The following is a 20,261-nucleotide window of genomic DNA, read 5'->3' on the forward strand; positions in this document are numbered from 1 at the left end:
ACTAGCTTTGTTCATAGTGATGCTTTCTAAGGCCCACTTGACTTCACATTCCAAGATGTCTGGCTCTAGATTATCATGATTATCTGGGTCATGAGAGCTTTTTTGGACAGTTCTTCCATGTATCTTGCCACCTCTTCTTAATATCTTCTGCTTCTGTTAGGTCCATATGATTTCTGTCCTTTATCGAGCCCATCTTTGCATGAAATGTTCCCTTGGTATCTCTAATTTTCTTGAAGAGATCTCTAGTCTTTCCCATTCTGTTGTTTTCCTCTATTTCTTTGCATTGATCGCTGAGGAAGGCTTTCTTATCTCTCCTTGGTATTCTTTGGAACTCTGCATTCTGATGCTTATATCTTTCCTTTTCTCCTTTGCTTTTCACCTCTCTTCTTTTCACGGCTATTTGAAAGGCCTCCCCAGACAGCCATTTTGCTTTTTTGCATTTCTTTTCCATGGGGATGATCTTGATCCCTGTCTCCTGTACAATGTCACAAACCTCAGTCCATAGTTCATTAGGCACTCTATCTATCAGATCTAGGCCCTTAAATCTATTTCTCACTTCCACTGTATAATCATAAGGGATTTGATTTAGGTCATACCTGAATGGTCTAGTGGTTTTCTCTACTTTCTTCAATTTAAGTCTGTATTTGATAATAAGGAGTTCATGATCTGAGCCACAGTCAGCTCCTGGTTTTGTTTTTGTTGACTGTATAGATCTTCTCCATCTTTGGCTGCAAAGAATGTAATCAAATCTGATTTCAGTGTTGACCATCTGGTGATGTCCAGAGTCTTCTCTTGTGTTGTTGGAAGAGGGTGTTTGCTATGACCAGTGCATTTTCTTGGCAAAACTCTATTAGTCTTTGCCCTGCTTCATTCCGCATTCCAAGGCCAAATTTGCCTGTTACTCCAGGTGTGTTTCTTGACTTCCTACTTTTGCATTCCAGTCCCCTATAATGAAAAGGACATCTTTTGGGGGGTGTTAGTTCTAAAAGGTCTTGTAGGTCTTCATAGAACCGTTCAGCTTCAGCTTCTTCAGTGTTACTGGTTGGGGCATAGACTTGGATAACTGTGATATTGAATGGTTTGCCTTGGAGATGAACAGAGATCATTCTGTCATTTTTGAGATTGCATCCAAGTACTGCATTTCAGACTCTTTTGTTGACCATGATGGCTACTCCATTTCTTCTGAGGGATTCCTGCCCGCAGTAGTAGATGTAATGGTCATCTGAGTTAAATTCACCCATTCCAGTCCATTTTTGTTTGCTGATTCCTAGCGTGTCGACATTCACCCTTGCCATCTCTTGTTTGACCACTTCCAATTTGCCTTGATTCATGGACCTGACATTTCAGGTTCCTATGCAATATTGCTCTTTACAGCATCAGATCTTGCTTCTATCACCAGTCCCATCCACAGCTGGGTATTGTTTTTGCTTTGGCTCCATCCCTTCATTCTTTCTGGAGTTATTTCTCCACTGATCTCCAGTAGCATATTGGGCACCTAATGACCTGGGGAGTTCCTCTTTTGGTATCCTATCGTTTTGCCTTTTCATACTGTTCATGGGGCTCTCAAGGCAAGAATACTGAAGTGGTTTGCCATTCCCTTCTCCAGTGGACCACATTCTGTCAGACCTCTCCACCATGACCCGCCCGTCTTGGGTTGCCCTGCAGGCATGGCTTGGTTTCACTGAGTTAGACAAGTGTATTATTATTGATATGATGAGTTAAAAAAGCAAAACTAACTAATGTTGGTAAAGTTAAAATAGTAGTTATCTAGGGCTGTGGGCAAATAATCCAATGACAAGGAAAAGGCACAAAGAAGGTTTTCGGGGGTCTAATGATTTTCTTTATCTTGAAGTGATTACATAAATGCCTTTACTTTGTAAAAAGTCATGGACTTCGGCAAGGCTGCAAGATATAAGAGCAACACACAAAAACCAATCATATTTTTATGTGAAAATAACAAGCATGGAGAAACTGAACTTAACATAAGATCCATAAAAACGACCTCAAAGAAAATGAAACACTTACATATAAATGTAACAAAACGTGTACTGAATCTGACCTGAAATTACAAATGCTGGTAAATGTAATCAAAAAGTTAAATATGTTGGGAAAGAAAAGCAAAGAAGATCAAATATAGGGAGAGAAAAATTGTATTCATAGATTAGAAGACTCGATATGGTAAAGGCGTCAATTCCTTCCAAAAGAATACATTGGTTTAATGCAATTCTTATCAAAATACCACCAAGATTTTTGTAGGTATTAACAAGCTTATTTCAGAATTTATATGGAAAGACACAGGACCTAGAATAGTTAAAACAATTTTTCACAGTAAGAGTGAAGTAAGAAGAATCACTCTACCCAATGTTAGGGCTCAGTACATAGCTACAGTGATCAAGAGGGTGTGGTATTTATTGGTGGAAGAAATGACACACAGAACAGTGGGACAGAATAGAGAAAAGTGAAAGTGAAAGTCACTCAGTCGTGTCCGACTCTTTGTGATCCCACAGACTATACAGTCCATGGAATTCTCCAGGCCAGAATACTGGAGTGGAATCCAGAAATATATCCACACAAATATGCCCAACTGATTTTTTTTTTATAAAGATATAAAAGTAATTCAAATGGAGAAAGGATAGTTTTTTCAATAAACGGTGCTAGTGCAACCACAGGGATAAGCAAACAAGTGACCCTGGACCTAGAACTTCGTATCTTATACAAAAGTTAACTCAGAATGGATCATAGCCTTAATTGTAAAATGCACAACTATGTAACTTTTAGGGGAAGCAAAGAAGAATATTTAGGACTTAGGGCTAAAAGTAGAGTTCTTAGACTTGAAACCAAAAGCACCATTCATAGAAGAAAATACTTGATAAACTGAAATTCATCAAATTAAGATTGTTGCTCTGTGAAAGACCTCATGAAGACCATAAAAAGGCAAGGTACAGACTGGAAGAAAATATTTGCAAAGCACACATCTGAAAAAGGACTTACATCTAGGATACAGAAAGACCTTAAAAGCTCAACAATAGGAAGATAGTCCAACTAGAAATTGGGCAAAAGGGATGAAAAGATATCACAGAAGCACATATATGGTGTTTGACATTATTAGCCACCAGGGAATGTAAATTAAGACCAAAATGAGCTAATAGTATATACCACATCAGAATGGCTGGAACAAAAAATAGTGATAATGCTAGATGCTGGCATATTCATGCAGACAATGGATCACTCATACATTGCTGATGGGAAGGTAAAATGCTGCAGCCACTTTGGAAAAGAGTATGGTCGTTTCTTATGAAGCTGTACATGTGTTTGTCACATGACCCCATAATTACACTGTTGGGCAATTAACTCAGAAAATGAAAACTTATGTCACATGGAAACCCACAGATGAATGTTCATAGTAACTTTATTCAAGCAGCCAAAACCTAGAAACAATTCAAATGTCCTTCAAGAATTAAGTGGTTAAATAGACTTATGTTGCATCCATACCATTAAACACTATTCAGCAATCAAACGGAGAAGGCAATAGCACCCCACTCCAGCACTCTTGCCTGGAAAATCCCATGGATGGAGGAGGCTGGTGGGCTGCAGTCCATGGGGTCGCTAAGAGTTGGACACGACTGAGTGACTTCACTTTCACTTTTCACTTTCATGCATTGGAGAAGGAAATGGCAACCCACTCCAGTGTTCTTGCCTGGAGAATCCCAGGGACGGGGGAGCCTGGTGGGCTGCCGTCTATGGGGTCGCACAGAGTCGGACACGACTGAAGCGACTTAGCAGCAGCAGCAGCAATCAAAATGAACAAACTATTAATATATACAACAATTTGGAGAGATCTCGAGGGAATTACTCAGAGTGAAAAAAGTCAATATCAAAAGACTTAATGCTAGCATGATTATATAAAGTCTAATTCCATTTATGTAACATTGTAAATGCCACAATTAGAGATAATTATTGAAAGATATAAGACAGTGGCAAAGGGAGGTAGGTGGTGTGGCTATATGAAAGTGTATCCATAGGGATTCTTAGGATGGAACTGTGCTGTGGTGGTCAGCGGAATCCATACATGCAATAAAGAGCTGTGTGTAAGGATCGTACGTATACACACCACACACAAATGAAAGCATGCAGAACTGATAACATCCAAATAAAGTCGGTAAACTGCATCAGAGTCAATTTTCCTGTTGCGCTATTATGTTATGCTTTTAGATGCTACCCTTGGGGGATAATGGGTGAAAAGGATGGGAATATTCCTGTATTAATTCTTACAGCTGCACATGAGTCTACAATGATCTCAAAGTTAGTTTTTAAAACAATTCATTCATGTGGACATTTAAGTATGTGCACATACACATATGACACATTTTGTTAGACAGCTCAAAGACTGAAAAACATAAGATGTTTATCTTAGAGATACTAAGACTAAAACATTGGGTCTAGAAAGGGTAAAAGCAATTTTTGTGGAACACTTATAGTGTTTTAGTCTTTTAAATCATAAAACTTTACAGAAAGTTCTTTGTGAGACTCAAATTATAATATTTAATTATTATTTAACCTTGAATTTTGAACGCCGTATACTTGGTTTTGGTTTGCTGTGGGAAGTTATATAACTAATTGTAGATGTTATAGAAATTAAATGTAACATTAATTCTCATAACTGTAACATTTAACACAGATCTCATACTCAAACAGTATAAAAGAACTCTTTAGATCCTTTTGGAATTATGGAAAAACATCTCTTTCCCATTGTATCAATTTTTTTACAAATAATAAAAAGTGTTTATAACAGAAACAATTTAACAACCTAAGGCAGAAGTTTTCTTTCAGTAATCTCTGTTCAAAGATCTTTATTGGGAGAGCCCACAGCCTTTTCTTTTACATCAACAGAGAAAATTCTGGCTAGCTGATTTAAAACTTAAATCTGGTTAGCTGATTCTTAAGGTTATTTTCTCCTGCTTTTTTCCCCATAGATACACTTCTTAAAAAAATTTTTAATGTTTAAAGTGAATTCTCATGGTCAATATGAAAATTCATGCTCAATTTCAAGCCTCTAAATCTTCATTTAATCCTTAGAAAAACTGTCTTGTCTTATTAAAAGATATCTAATCTGTGTCATCTATTCGTAATAATGTTTTATGTTTACTAGGTCAAAGCTAATGTAATAAGTTGAAGATAGTTACTTGTAAAATTCTAAGCTTACCTGCCCAAAGCTCACAGCCATCATGGGTATATTATAACTGCAATTATATGCTGTCATGGTGACAGAATACTGGTTGGTTATACTTGATCCATTACTTTTGGTCTGATTCACCTGAAAGTCCTTTAAAAATATTCCTTTGTTTGCTAATGCTGGAAGTCTTCTCTTTGACATTTCTAAAGAATACAAATAAACAAAGTAATGGGAGATAAAATTGCATAGCTTCTGCTGCTAACAAAAGAAAGCATCAAATAATATCCATGTGTCATGGAATAAACTGTTTGAAATCAACTTTTAGAAAGACCTTAAGGTAAGTAGTTTGTGAGGTTTGGCAAACTTTCAATTCTAGAACATAAAGCTTTGAAGTCTTTTGATATATGAGTCTAAAACAAAATACTGAAAAGCCACCAAGCTCTGGGCTCCATGCAGCCCTCTGCCGGCCACTTAGTTTTGTTCTGGCATAGGTCCCTGAATATGGTGCTCACTAGGACCTGAGCCTTTAACCCAGCACAAATCAGCTGTCTTCTGTGCTCCACCAATCACAAAGGTCCAGTGATAGTGAATTCAAAAGGAGTGATTCTTACAGTGATAGTAACATTACTGTAAGCAATGTTATATTTAAAACTAAATGTTACTATTCTTACTAGTAACATTTAGTTTTAAAATAGTTTCAAAGAAACTCTGAAATATGGTAAAAGTCACTTATTAAGGTGACTGTTTGGAATTAGACTGATTTTTTTTTTTTTTTTAAGACTGGGCTTTCCTTGTGGCTCAGCTGGTAAAGAATCCATCTGCAATGCAGAAGACCTGGGTTTGATCCCTGGGTTGGGAAGATCCTCTGGAGAAGGGAAAGGCTACCCACTCTAGTATTCTGGCCTGGAGAATTCCATGGACTGTATAGTCCATGGGGTTGCAAAGAATCGGACACAGCTGAGTGAACTTCACTTTCATTTTTTTGAAGGCTGAAGTTTAATTTTTATTATCTTATTAGCACATTTCACATAAATGAGTCTATTGACATAACTAGAAAGAAATACTAAAACTATCAGAAATAAGATTTTCATTTATATTTTTACTAATTATCACAATAAAGACCATGGAAAGTTTCAGCTCATTCTTACTAGACAGAGATCAATGGCAATAGTTGCCTTTCAGGAACAGATCTCTAGCTTGGTGATTCATTTCTCAAAAATCAAACTAGGCAAAATTAGAATGTCTTCTACAGCGTGGTGGTGGTTAGTCGCTCAGTCATGTCTGACTCTTTGCGACCCCATAGACTGTAGGCCACCAGGCTTTTCTGTCCATGGGGATTCTCCAGGCAAGAATAGTGGAGTGGGTTGCCATGCCCTCTTCCATGGGATCTTCCCTACCCAGGGATCAAACTCAGGTCTCCCATATTGCAGGCAGATTCTTTGCCGACTGAGTCACCTGAGAAGCCCTTCCACAGTGTACTTATCTATAAATAGAATCCAGAACTATAAAGCTAATTCCTGCTATACTGACAAAGTTTGCATTAAGGATGCGTTCATCTTTAGAATAATCATCTGGCCCTATTCACTGAAAATATGATTTAAACCACAATACTATAAACAATTTAACATTTCTATCTAAGATACAGAATATAAATAACATCTATGATAAGATTTTAGTATAAAATAGGTTTAAAAGTTTTGTTTTAGATGTGAAATGATACTATGTACCATCCAATGTTGTCATCGTAGATGTCTGTCCAATGTATACAATATCCACATAGAAAGACTGTGATTCTGATGCTTTCTGCAAGCTAATCCTCTGAAGAGAAAAACTTGTCCCAGTGTATTTGGTTTGTATGAGATCCAGAAGGTCTATACAAGTGTAGGTCCAGCTGAAATATGGTTGTTTAATTAGATGTACAGTTCAGTTACAATGTTTAATGTAAACCAATACACTACAAAACACATTAATACTTAAGGAAGAAAAGTCTTTCTTTTCCCACAAGAAGAGTATAAGCGTACTTTCATGGCACAGAAAAGCAGTCACAACAAGGGATAGCAGGCAGAAACTTACACTGGCAGGGAAAGATTTAATGTTGCAAAGATAGCTTTTATTTGTAGCCTTGGCAGTAGGCATAGGAATGTAAAGCAACATTCTACAGTGACAAGTAAGGCAACTAAGGAGCATGCACCTTGATGGAAAGCATATAGAAATAAGACACAAGAATGAAGAAATCATTTTAGTAAAAAAATATATTTATCAGGGATAGAACAGAGAATTCAGCCAATAGTAAGAGGCAAGGCTGTAACTTGATAATGCTTCCAAAAGAGCTCGGTGGAGTTGCCTTGTCCACTATAACTAAGGGACAAACATTGCAGAAGTTATTAATCCATACAAATGGTTGCACAGTACCTTCTAAATTTAGATTCAGAGTTCCATTAAATATTAATTGCATTGGAATCTCATAAATTACAAAAGCAATTCAGGAACTGGAGTTTGCAATAAAGAGATAAATACTGCCATTCAAATAACTAAATACAAGTTAACAACAGTCTCTGCACCAGCTACCAATGAACTGATCAACTGGTGAGTTTCTTTGAGCACCTTCTATTCTCATTTTGAAACTCCATGGTTTCCAAATTCATCACTGAGTACATTTCTAGTGCATCGAAGCTCAGACTGCATCATTTAAAAAAATTATATGCAGAACTACATTAAATTAAAGTGCTCTTTAATTTTAAAAAGTACTTTGGGATTCTAAGCAGACTTCCATGACTAATTATATGATTCTGAAGTTCTAAAAACTACTTAGGAAAAAATGGCCCACTGAGCCAGACCCTTTATAAGAGAAAGAGAGACTACAGACGATATCAAAACTTAAGCAAACAGTACTCTCTGTGTTTTGTGGCTAGATAATTTCATTTTCTAAGGGAAAACCAGATTTTATCTTTGGGATTTTGAAGCTGGATTTACAGCTACACACATCACTGGTTTTGGAGACAATATTTGAGAAAAAGTGGCACTTTTTGATACTAACAATGTATTGAAAATAAACAAAGGCTAACACACTCAATTGATCTATAAATGGACTGTCTTACCTACATAAGAGCAGGTCTAGAAACACCAGCTAGGAGCAGGAGAATTTACTTTGCTTTCATTGGTAACATTAATAGTTTTTAACCAGAGAACCATCCTTTTTTAAAGCATGGTATTTCTTGTTGCAAGATCTTGTGGCATTTAGGATAAAGGAAGCCCATTAATTTCACCAACTGTAATGCATCTTCACATGAATGCACAGCAGATACATTGCAGGCTAAAGGAAGAACTACTTAGTGATGTGCTCAGTGACAGTGTGACTAACATGGAAGAACTGAGATCTGTGAAATCTTCCAAAATCCCGCTGCAATAAGAAGAATGAAATGCATATAGGAGGTGGTGATCAAAATTAAAATTGTGATTCCACAGTTCAATTTGGGCATGAGGGATGTCCCTTCAAGAAGGACTCTTGCTTAACAATAATCCATCACAGATTACCCCTGATTTCAATCAAACTGAGTATGATACAGTGGGATATGTTCTTTCTGTGCACAGGCTTTCCGTGCTCCTTGCCTATTAACATGGAGAGGGCTGCCTTAACCCTTGGCATTGCTTCCTCCTCTGTGATGGTCAACAGAGAGTGACTGCAGCCTCTTCAGATTCAACAATTACCCTAGGAAATTGCAGCATTGTTCTCAGTCACTTCATTCATTCCAGGAGCTAACTTTGGTCCCATTTTATATATTGGATTAAACTGTTGTAATAGCCTCAAAGATATATTTATTCATGGGAGGGGAAACCAACACCTTCTTCAATACTCTGTCTTTCTCTATCTGTCTCTGCCTCTCTCTTTTACTGCCTATCTTCTTCATCTTCTGTGGAAAACAAGGATGAAGTGAAAAAGAGAAAGTGTTAGTCACCCAGCTGTGTCTGAATCTTTGTGACCCCATGGACTGTAGGCCACCAGACTCCTCTCTCCATGGAATTCTCCAGGCAAGAATACTGGAGTGGGTTGTCATTCCCTTCTCCAGGGGATCTTCCAGACCCAGGGACTGAAGCCAGGTCTCTTGTACTGCAGGCAGATTCTTTATTATCTGAGCCACCAGGGAAGCCCCAGATAAAGATGGATCAAATGTATAAAACATGCCCAAAGCGCAAACATAAGAGCCATACTCTGTTTAAGCAATGTCATTTAAGGGTGAAATTTGAACTGTCAGGAAAAGGACATTTTTTAAAGCATTAATTCAGGAAGGTTACTTTTCTTTTGTTAGGGCAGGGAGGAATTGGTTTGGACTCATCTTAAGCTTTTCTTAGAAAACAAGACTCAAGAGTGTCCTGCAACTTTCTCAGAGAGCAGCTTCCTATAGTTCTGTGCCAACACAGTCCACTTCATACACAGAGCTCCCTCAGCTCTCTGCCCTTCGAAGTCTACGTCAAGTTTACCAAACTTCAGTATCTGATGAACTTTCTGTCTTGGTGTATAAAAATTTTTTTTCTCTCTTTACATCCTATGAAAGCATGATTCTAGATTTTATTCCTGGGGTAAAACACAAATAAGTATCCTTTAATGCTTAGTCTAACAATCTAAGGAATATTCAGTGGTAGAATTTTCATGTGTTCTGAACCATTCTTTGAAAGGTTCTTCTTAAATATTTCCTCTTTGACAAACATCTCTTGGGTACCTACATTTCAACTATGGCGTCCTACCTCAAGATTAGAGATTCTGACACCAGTATCTAAAATTGATTCCCAGTTGCTCCCACTTCATCTGACTGAGCAGAAGATCTGAAGGTCATTAGGGCTATATGCTCAGGATATGATGCCAGAAGGCTATGCATGAAATACAACATTTTTTTTTTAAACCAAAGACTATAACTTCCCTTCTTAACAAAAGGTCATCCCACTTCTGCAAGGAGAAAGCTACGAGCACTGGCAAAACTTAAAAACTTTCAATTAATCTGTAAAGCAATTATCCTTCAATAAAAAGTAAATTAATTTAAAAAATACAAGGGATGAAGGAAGGAAAGAAGGGAGGAAAAAAGGAAACATAATAATGGTACACTTTAGGAGCTCACCATAGATATTTACATTGTACAAAAATGTGAATGTTAAATATGATTTTAACTAAATACATAACAACAACAACAAAAAGCTGGGCTGGGGCACAGAAGTGTGGTGTATCATTAGATACTGCATCCAAGTCCACAATTCTGACTGGCTCTGTCTGCTCCCGCCTGTCTGGGCCCATCCCGTCACTGCGCCTGTCATCAGGCCAGTGGGTGCATCTCGTTTTCTCCTGATGGAATTCAGGGAGCACCAACAGGCAACTCTGGTTTTCTCCTTACATCACCCCTTCCCTCCCATTCATGGGAGATCCATCTAAAAAGCTTTCTTAAAACTTTAACAAATAAAATTCCCCTTATAGTCCAATATATTTATATGTGTTTTGGAATTTACACATTTCTGAAGGTATGGAATAAAAGCTGATCCCTACATTTTGAAAACAGTGTTGGGATGATCAAGAAAGCAGGAAGCCTGAAATGGCCTGCCCCTGAAATGGAGCAGTTTCTTCATCCGGAAGCAAAGTCCTCCATTAAGAACCCCTTTTCAGGAATTCTGTGGTGGTCCAGTGGTGTGCTACAGTCTATGGGGCTGCAAAAAGTTGGACACGACTGAGGACTAAGTGATGAATGCTTTTCTTTTCTCCCTTTGGTATGTCCATCAAAATATTTTATTTTCTCCATTCACACATTCACTTTTTTTTTTCAGTGATCAGTCTAATGATAATACTGTGATAAAGCAGTCTCTACCTTCCTTCAGTAACTAGAAACACTATTAGATTTAATAATATATAACTTAAATTCTAAAGTTTACTGTTGTTTTGTCTTTTAAATGGTCATGGATGATGAAACAAATAATTTTTATTTTCATAATCTACAGATTTATTTTTGGCACAACTACTTCTGTAAGGAAGCTTATGTAGAAGGCAGAAAAATCATGGTTAGACCCATGGTGCGCAAGATTTCTCAAAAACAAACAAATAAGAAATGAATTTATATTTATAGTTTATATACTATAGTATAAATTTTCAAATTCACAGTGTCACTTACTTGTTTCCATATGCAAACTTGAATGGAAATTGTGTATCAGTGCTTCTAGCAATCTTGCTTGTGTCTTGGTATTGAAATTTTAGACCAATATAATTTGCCAGGAATCCTTTGTATGCTAAACATAACTACATAGAAAATATTTAAAAAATTAGCAAAAGTATCTTACTATTAAGATTTTTTTAGAAATTAAAATTAATTCAATACAATCCAATAAATGTCTACTGAGCTTTTTTAATACAAAATATATCGGAACATAGACGAAGGAATGATTAACTTTGGACAATCAGATGCAGAAGAATTGGGAAGGTTTTATAGAAGAGGAAGTGGAGTGATGTGACCTCATAATAAATGATTAATTCTTTTATTGTTTTCTTAGATATTATTTCCTTAAGAAAAGGAAATAATTCACTCTCTCTAGACATAGAGCTATGTAAGGATGAAGGTCAACTCTGAACACTTCAGTGAATTTAAAAGGCCTTTACACACGTAAAGAAGACAGAAGCATTCAGGTAGATTAGCTAGGATGTGAATGCAGGTGAGCATTTACAGATGGACATGTTACCATCATGCATGCTAAGGGGCTTCAGTCGTGTCCAACTCTGTGACCCTATGGACTATGGCTTGCCAGGCTCCTCTGTCCATGGGATTCTGCAGGCAAGAACACTGGAGTGGGCTGCCACACCCTCCTCCAGTGGTATTCCTAACCCAGGGATCGACCCGTGTCTCCCGTGTCTCCTGTATCGGCAGGTGGGTTCTTTACCACTAGTGCCACCTGGGAAGCCCTGTTATCATACAAAACTCATTAAATACTAATGTTAATTGCCCATAACTCCTTAAGAATGCCAGATATATCTAGAATTTAGAAGTTTAGAACATGTGTTACAACAACTGGACACTTTTTTAAAAATAGAAAGGGTAAATCTACGACTTCTTGGCTTGCTGCTTCTAAGTCACTCAGTCGTGTCCAACTCGGTGCGACCCCATAGACGTCAGCCCACCAGGCTCCCCCTTTCCTGGGATTCTCCAGGCAAGGAGTGGGTTGCCATTTCCTTCTCCAATGCATGAAAGTGAGAAGTGAAAGTGAAGTCGCTCAGTTGTGTCCGACTCTTAGCGACCCCATGCACTGCAGCCCACCAGGCTCCTCCATCCATGGGATTTTCCAGGCAACAGGACTGGAGTGGGGGGCCATTGCCTTCTCCTCTCTTGGCTTAGATGTGTGTAATACCTATCGTAAAACTGAACTGGCATTTCCTCTGTGATTTTCTTTCACTTTTTCCTGAGTGGATACCCAAAATCACTATAATGGCTATCCATTTTTGTTTCTTCTTAAATAATGAGGAATATTGAGGAGATTATATACTTTTAATTGTTTTACTATTTACATTAATGTGCATATATTTTTTTCCAAAATTACAAGGTAAAGCAGAATACATGTGTGTGGCACTACATATTTTTTAAAAGTGTATTTATTTATTTTATTTGGAGGATAATTACTTTGAAACATCGTGGTGGCCTCTGCCATACATCAATATGAATCAGCCATAGGCATACATGTGACCCCTCCCTCCTGAAGCTCCTCCCACCTCCCTCCCCACCCCATCTTCTCCAGGTTGTCACAGAGCACCAGCTTTGGGTTCCCTGCATCATACATCAAACTCCCACCAGCTATCTATTTCACGTATGGTAATGTATATGTTTCAATGCTATTCTCTGAAAGCAGCCTACCCTCTTCTTCTCCCAGTGTCCACAAGTTTGTTCTTTATGTCTGTGACTCCAGATTTCTTTATTCGAGAATCAGCAGAAGAGGAGATCGCAAGCACCCAGAATGTGAAGCATGGTGCGAGGCCAGTGAGATGAGATTTCACATGACAAGCAATTTTCCTTGTCTCAAAATTTCATGAAATTTTATTACCAAGGTATTTTACAAATTCAGTTAGCATATCATTTTGTTGAGCTTACCTGATTATAAGGAAATAATAAAATGTCTCCATATGGTAGTCTGTTTTGTTTAACATCTGCTGAGTCAAAAAGAACAGCTGGGTTTTTCAGGGAATAACGACCACAGTAAGCATCAGTTTCAGCTGTCTTCTGCCCTCTATTAATATGCTCCTACAGCAAAAATAATATTTCAAATGAAAACATGATTTATTTTTCTGGTTTATTCCCCAGCATCTTCATTTAAGTCATTCAAGTTACAACTCAGATCCCACTGTTTCCCAAACTGCTTCAACTTGAAATGTTTTCTCTCTTCTTTGAAAGTCTAAGGTTCTCATTCTATATCATTCACTTAGATCCATAATCATATAATCCTTGTACCTGTATTTGACTATTTTTTAAGTCCTATATTTCCCTTTATATTATGAACTCCTTAAGGATATTTATTCACTCCTCTCACAAATGATTTCTAGTGTTCATTCTGTGCCAGGTGTTTGCTTGCTTGTTCATTTGCTTGTTTTTTTTTTTGTTTAATCTTCAGGGTTCAAGGAGCGAAGCACCCTATCTGTACACACAGGAGCCGACTACTTTGGGACAAAGGAACCAAGGATTATAAAACTAAGCTTGAAGGGAGGTGTCTAATTCACATAATAGTATTAAAAAAGATGACTCAGGAGAAGAGACAAATGGATTGCTATCTAAAAAGAAAAGGGAGCTAAGGAGCTTCAGAGAGAGGGTTAAAATATATGCAGAGAAGTGGGGATGTGAGAGAGTGGTGCTGGGAAAGAGTCAAGGTGACGTGAGTCAAGAATGTGTGTTATGATGATGACTGTAGACAAAGCAGGAAAGGAGTATAATGTAAATTACCTGTTCAGTTTCCTTGTCTGCAAGTATCACACTCAGGACAGAAAACCTCAATACATGTATATTTATTAAATCAAGTTGAAAACATAGCCCATTAAATGATGTTCCCTTTTCACTAATATATCTGTTTGCATAAAGCATGACATGATATATGTTATATATCTATCTATTTTTAAAGGACTCATTTATTTCTGGAGTATTAATCTGAATTGAATAACTTGCCTAAATATTTCTTATTCCTAAGGTATTCACTTGGATGGTGACTATCTGGCTTCCTTGAGTCTTCAAAATAAGAATTAGAAAGATAAGTATATTTTAAATTTACTTTACTGTAAATCAAAGAAAAATCTTTGTATTTTATCAAGAAATAAATACTGAATAGGCCTCATACTAACTGACCAGAGGGTGATCTCAAAAAGTAATGGAAGCAATTCACTATATAATGCTCTACTACAAATTATATTCTCTGAAGCTATGAGAAAAAAGAATATACTCTGAATCTAAGAAAGCAAACAAAAAACCCTACAGATCTCACATTTACCCATCTTGCCTACTTTCTCTTGATTAAGAAAATTCATATGTGGTAGAATTACTGCTTTTATAAATGAATCATTTTATAATGCAGGAAGATGCTAGAACCTTATCAACAAACATATAACAAAATTATATTTGTAACTTGACTTTAAATGATAAACGAATTAATGCTAACCAAAAAAGACAAAATTCCACACATTTATATGAATACTTATCTTATCCATTCTGAGGTTAATTAAATATTCCATACCAAGTTAAAATCAGTTTCATAATCTCTGAAGTATTTCACAACAAATCCTTCTTCAAAAGTTGCAATTTGTGGTGGGCACTTACTGCTAACCATTTCTTCCACTGCTGCCTGAAACTAAATTAACAATAATTAATAAATAATAGCTAAAGCTTTAGTAATTTCTTTATGAAGGGTTAGAACATTAGTAATTTTACTACTAATTCTAATTAGTTTTAAAGGAATAATTTCATAAGATAATTCCCATGTTAGCCATAATTATGAGGTAATTTCCTAAATAATTTTAAGTTTATATATGATAATCTCAGTATAATGACTGTTTCAAGATTTTTATTTTAGGGAATTCCCTGATGGTCCAGCAGTTAGGACTTGGCACTTTTACTGTCAAGGGCCTGAGTTTGATCTCTGGTCAGTGAACTAAGATCCCATGAGATGCTTGGCATGGCCAAAAATTTTTTTTTTAATTAAAATAAAAAAGATTTTTATTTTAGAATGTCAATAGTTATATCCAACTGGCTGATCTTAGCTTATTTAGTTATTACATACTGTAGGCATATTTGTTTAGCAGTTTTTTAAAAACATCAATGAGGTAAAACTAAATGAATTAGCCCCTCATTAAACAGTTCCTCACTTTTCACTTTCATGCATTGGAGAAGGAAATGGCAACCCACTCCAGTGTTCTTGCCTGGAGAATCCCAGGGACAAGGGAGCCTGGTGGGCTGCCGTCCACTATGGCGTTGCGGACATGACTGAAGTGACTTAGCAGCGGCAAACAGTTCCAAATAAATAGCTTTCCCAATCAAATGAAAAATTAACTGGAAAATATATATATATACTCCAATGCATTCTTCTGCTCGCTATGAGTTGGCTCTAACCTACCATGCCAAGTAGGAGATGTATTACCACTCCTTAAAATATGTTTTTGTAGAAGGCTGATGTTTAAGTAGCTTTCTGCTTGAAAAATGAACACAGCATACTTCAGCTACTGATGACTGCGGTGTCAGAGGCCTAGAAGTGATCCCATCCCAGCTGAGTGTGAAGGTGTCCAAACTGGGTTTTCCTTTGGTTTGTTCTGTAATAGCCAGCGTGACATTGTTCCCTTCAAATGCTTCATAACTGAGCAGATCAAAGTCTCCTGCAATGAAGTACCAAACAGAATTTGAGGCAGTCAATTAATTATCAATATAGCCATGAAAGAAATTCAGATTTAACAAAACTGGTTTTATTTGGAATTGCATTATCACACACAAAAAAGGATGAACGGAAAAGATGCAGATCCTCGAATCTGAGACTTAGCCACAGTCAGTTCAGTTCAGTCGCTAAGTCGTGTCTGATTCTTTGCGACCCCATGAACCACAGCAAGCCAGGCCTCCCTGTCCATCACCAACTCCCAGCGTCCACCCAAACCCATGTCCATCAAGTCGATGATGTCATCCAACCATCTCACGCTCTGTTGTCCCCTTCTCCTCCTGCCCTCAGTCTTTTCCAGCATCAGGGTTTTTTCCAATGAGTCAGTTCTTCGCATCAGGTGGCCAAAGTACTCGAGTTTCAGCTTCAACATCAGTCCTTCCAATGAACACCCAGAACTGATCTCCTTTAGGATGGACTGGTTGGATCTCCTTGCAGTCCAAGGGACCATCAAGAGTCTTCTCCAGCACCACAGTTCAAAGCATCAATTCTTCGGCGCTCAGCTTTCTTTATAGTCCAACTCTCACATCCATACATGACCACTGGAAAAACCATAGCCTTGACTAGACAGACCTTTGTTGGCAAAGTAATGTTTCTGCTTTTTAATATGCTATCTAGGTTGGTCATAACTTTCCTTCCAAGGAGTAAGCATCTTTTAATTTCATGGCTGCAGTCACCATCTGCAGTGATTTTGGAGCCTCCAAAAATAAAGTCAGCCACTGTTTCTGCTGTTTCCCCATCTATCTGCCATGAAGTGATGGGACCAGATGCCATGATCTTCATTTTCTGAATGTTGAGCTTTAAGCCAACTTTTTCACTCTCTTTCACTTTCATCAAGAGGCTCTTCAGCTCTTCTTCACTTTCTGCCATAAGGGTGGTGTCATCTGCATATGTGAGGTTATTGATATTTCTCCCAGCAATCTTGATTCTAGCTTGTGCTTCCTCCAGCCCAGTGTTTCTCATGACGTACTCTGCATATAAATTAAATAAGCAGGGTGACAATATATAGCCCTGATCTACTATTTGGAACCAGACGTTTCTATTTGGAACCGGTCTGTTGTTTCATGTGCAGTTCTAACTGTTGCTTCCTGGCCTGCATACAGATTTCTCAAGAGGCAGGTCAGGTGGTCTGGTATTCCCATCTCTTTCAGAATTTTCCACAGTTTATTGTGATCCACACAGTCAAAGGCTTTGGCATAGGCAAGAAAGCAGAAATCGATGTTCTTCTGGAACCCTCTTGCTTTTTCCATGATCCAGTGGATGTTGGCAATTTGATCTCTGGTTCCTCTGCCTTTTCTAAAACCAGCTTGAACATCTGGAAGTTCATGGTTCACATATTGCTGAAGCCTGGCTTAGAGAATTTTAAGCATTACTTTACTAGCATGTGAGATGTGTGCAATTGTGCGGTAGTTTGAGCATTCTTTGGCACTGCCTTTCTTTGGGATTGGAATGAAAACTGACCTTTTCCAGTCCATTTAGCCCTAGTAGAAATAGCAAAATAGCCGATTAAGGTAACTTATATATATTAAGGTTCTGTTTTTGTAGCTTAAAAGGATGCTTTGTAAGATAAATAGAAGTTGGGCACTGGAATCAAGAGGTAAAAATCAATGGGCAATAGAATATTCCAAAAATCCTTTTATTTTTGCTCCAGTACCATCATCATAGTGTAAAGGGCTAGGCTGGGAACTGCTCTTTTCCTCAGAGATGAATAGAGTACAAAGGCGAATCACAGGAAACAGTCTCATGCCTGTGAGGCTTGTTTATACCATCTCACTTTGAGAGAAATCAGGCTTTGTCCTCAGATGTTTCTCTTCACTAGGAAGATGCTTTAACAATGGAATCCTGTTGCCTTTCTCTGTTGAGTAAAGTCCTAGAATTTGCCCAGTTATGATTTAAGTACCATATCATATTAGTTAAGGTTTCTGCTGAACCTTTAACATTTCTCTTTGATCTAAAAACATGTTTCTGAGAGAACAAAGATAACAATATCTTTATTTATATAGCATTTTGACAACATAACCTATGGGAAATTTGTAGAACTTTATGTTAAACAAAATTCCCTACTCAGCAATGGAATTAACAAGTTCATACAATGAAACATAAACATTGATGTAACATTTTACCTATATGAATTAGAAAAGAGTGATTGCTCCAAAAAAAGCAATTTGTTCAAGGATCTATTTCATGGGCCAGAAATCCCAAATACCCAAAAAAAGAAAGACAGTGTTAGTTCCTCAGTTGTGTCCAACTCTTTGCAACCCCATGAACTATAGCTCTCCAGGCTGCTCCTCTATCCATGGAGTTTTCCAGGCAAGAATACTGGAGTGTGTTGCCATTTCCTTCTCCAGGGGATCTTCTTGACCCAGGGATCAAACCTGGGTCTCCTCCATTGCAGGCAGCGTCTTTACTGTCTGAGACACCAAACTGATTGCTAAATTTGGCTTTAAGATTTGAAAATGTAATTGGAAGCTAATAGCTATTACTTGAAAAGGGTAAAGAGATCAAATAATTTTGGAAAATGCTATATTAAATACAGGTGCACTGCTTTGTTTTTGTTTTTGGTGCTTTGTTGTTTTTATTGCTCACTGCAGGATTCCTTGGGGATTTTAATATTCTAATAGGTTCTATAAATATTCAAGGAGAAGGTGTGGTATGCAGTGTTTCCTATGTGGGTGTGACCAGAGAATCCTTTCAGTGGGCAAGATCTGGCCAGACTAAGTGTCTCCTGAGAAATACTGATTTACTTAAATTTCATTTCCAGAATTAAATATCTTCACTAATTTTTGCTAAATATAAAGTAGACTATTACTAATAGTGTATTTGTAGCTTATAGTGCAATGTGTTTCTCATGCATTTGGAGCTGTACACTCTTTGAAATACAACTAAAATTTAAATTACAATATAAAAAATTAACCATTTAATTTGTTTCTCCTGAAGTTGATCAACACTATGAATCCACTTCCTTTCTCCTCCCATTTTAGGGTGCTTTTACCTTTTTCAGTGGAGGTGCACAGGATACAAATTTGTTTCCTAGAAAAACATTATAGAACTTCAAAATGAAATACATGCTTACCTCTAGTTGATATAAAGGTTATCAGGTAAACATAGCTTCGGGGGTCTTGTATTCTTATTACTTGCACTGTGTCCGGTTTTATAGACCAGAGGTCATTTAAGGCTGACTGCAGTATGAACTCAGAAGCATCAGCAGGTAGCCAGACTTTGTACGAAATAAAATAAAATTTAAAAGTCAAATGATTAGGAACTTTAATCAGAAAAAAATGGGTTGCAATCTCTGCTCTACCACAACCAGCTTTGATGCCTTATATTTGAATTTTTTTAAGTACCTACAGCCTGTACCATAAGTTATTAGTGAAATTATGTTCTGAAAGATTCAAATTCAATATTATTGACTACTTAATTGGATTGTGATCTATTGAGGACAGGGCTCATATTTTATTGTTTCAATATTCCCATGGTAATAAGCATCTCATGTGGCAAATAGTAAGTACTCACCAGTATTTACTTGTTGAAATGATAGAAGTAGCAAAAATCATTTTTCTGGATTTATTATAAAATAAAAAATACAATATCTTTTTTTAATACAATATCTTTATTAACAGATAAACTAGTGTCTCATAGGTCTATCGCTTAATTTGAGAAATTGAAAGAAATGATTACCTGTTTGTAATGATATATTTAATTCCTATTAACTTATACCTGTGAGTTGCAGGTATGTTTTTGTGTGTTTAAATATGCATTTATCATGATCCTTATAGAAGAAAATGACAGTATATACCTGAAAGTTGTTTTTATTGATGCCATTTTCTATCCCAGTCTGAGGAGTTTTCTTCATAACATTTTTTTTGCTTCTTTACCTAGCATACTATTAAAACTGTATTTTCCAGATAGTAGAATTTGACTAGAGCAAATCCCTTTTAAGAATTTTGTCTATACATAAAGAGAAATAAAGTCTCCTTTATTTTTTACAACTTACCAGTTTTTTCCATGTTATAGATCAATCTATACTGGTAAAGTGAACATAAATTAGCTTCCACACATGGGCTGGTTACCATGACCTTCTGTACTTCATTAGTTGCATGAGTTGTTTCCCAGTTTTCCAATGTTATAACCTATTCCCCAATTTAAAAAAAGCATCTATTTACTACATGGAAAA

The 20,261-nt window shown here is 37.0% G+C and overlaps 1 protein-coding gene across 1 annotated transcript in view; it reads right to left on the reverse strand.

Annotated features, from left to right (window-relative positions):
• The window catches only part of PKHD1L1 (PKHD1 like 1), a 179,329-nt gene that overhangs the window by 114,940 nt on the left and 44,128 nt on the right, over positions 1 to 20,261 (reverse strand). Inside the window, exons 16-23 of the mRNA XM_069601129.1 lie at positions 20,082 to 20,217; positions 19,161 to 19,304; positions 15,877 to 16,034; positions 14,903 to 15,016; positions 13,279 to 13,428; positions 11,320 to 11,444; positions 6,901 to 7,064; positions 5,204 to 5,376 (exon numbers count right to left, since the gene is read on the reverse strand). Of these exons, the coding sequence (XP_069457230.1) occupies positions 5,204 to 5,376; positions 6,901 to 7,064; positions 11,320 to 11,444; positions 13,279 to 13,428; positions 14,903 to 15,016; positions 15,877 to 16,034; positions 19,161 to 19,304; positions 20,082 to 20,217 (1,164 nt within the window). The remainder of the gene's footprint in view (positions 1 to 5,203; positions 5,377 to 6,900; positions 7,065 to 11,319; positions 11,445 to 13,278; positions 13,429 to 14,902; positions 15,017 to 15,876; positions 16,035 to 19,160; positions 19,305 to 20,081; positions 20,218 to 20,261) is intronic.

This window comes from Ovis canadensis, chromosome 9 (assembly GCF_042477335.2).
Source record: "Ovis canadensis isolate MfBH-ARS-UI-01 breed Bighorn chromosome 9, ARS-UI_OviCan_v2, whole genome shotgun sequence".
Classification (NCBI taxonomy): domain Eukaryota; kingdom Metazoa; phylum Chordata; class Mammalia; order Artiodactyla; family Bovidae; genus Ovis; species Ovis canadensis.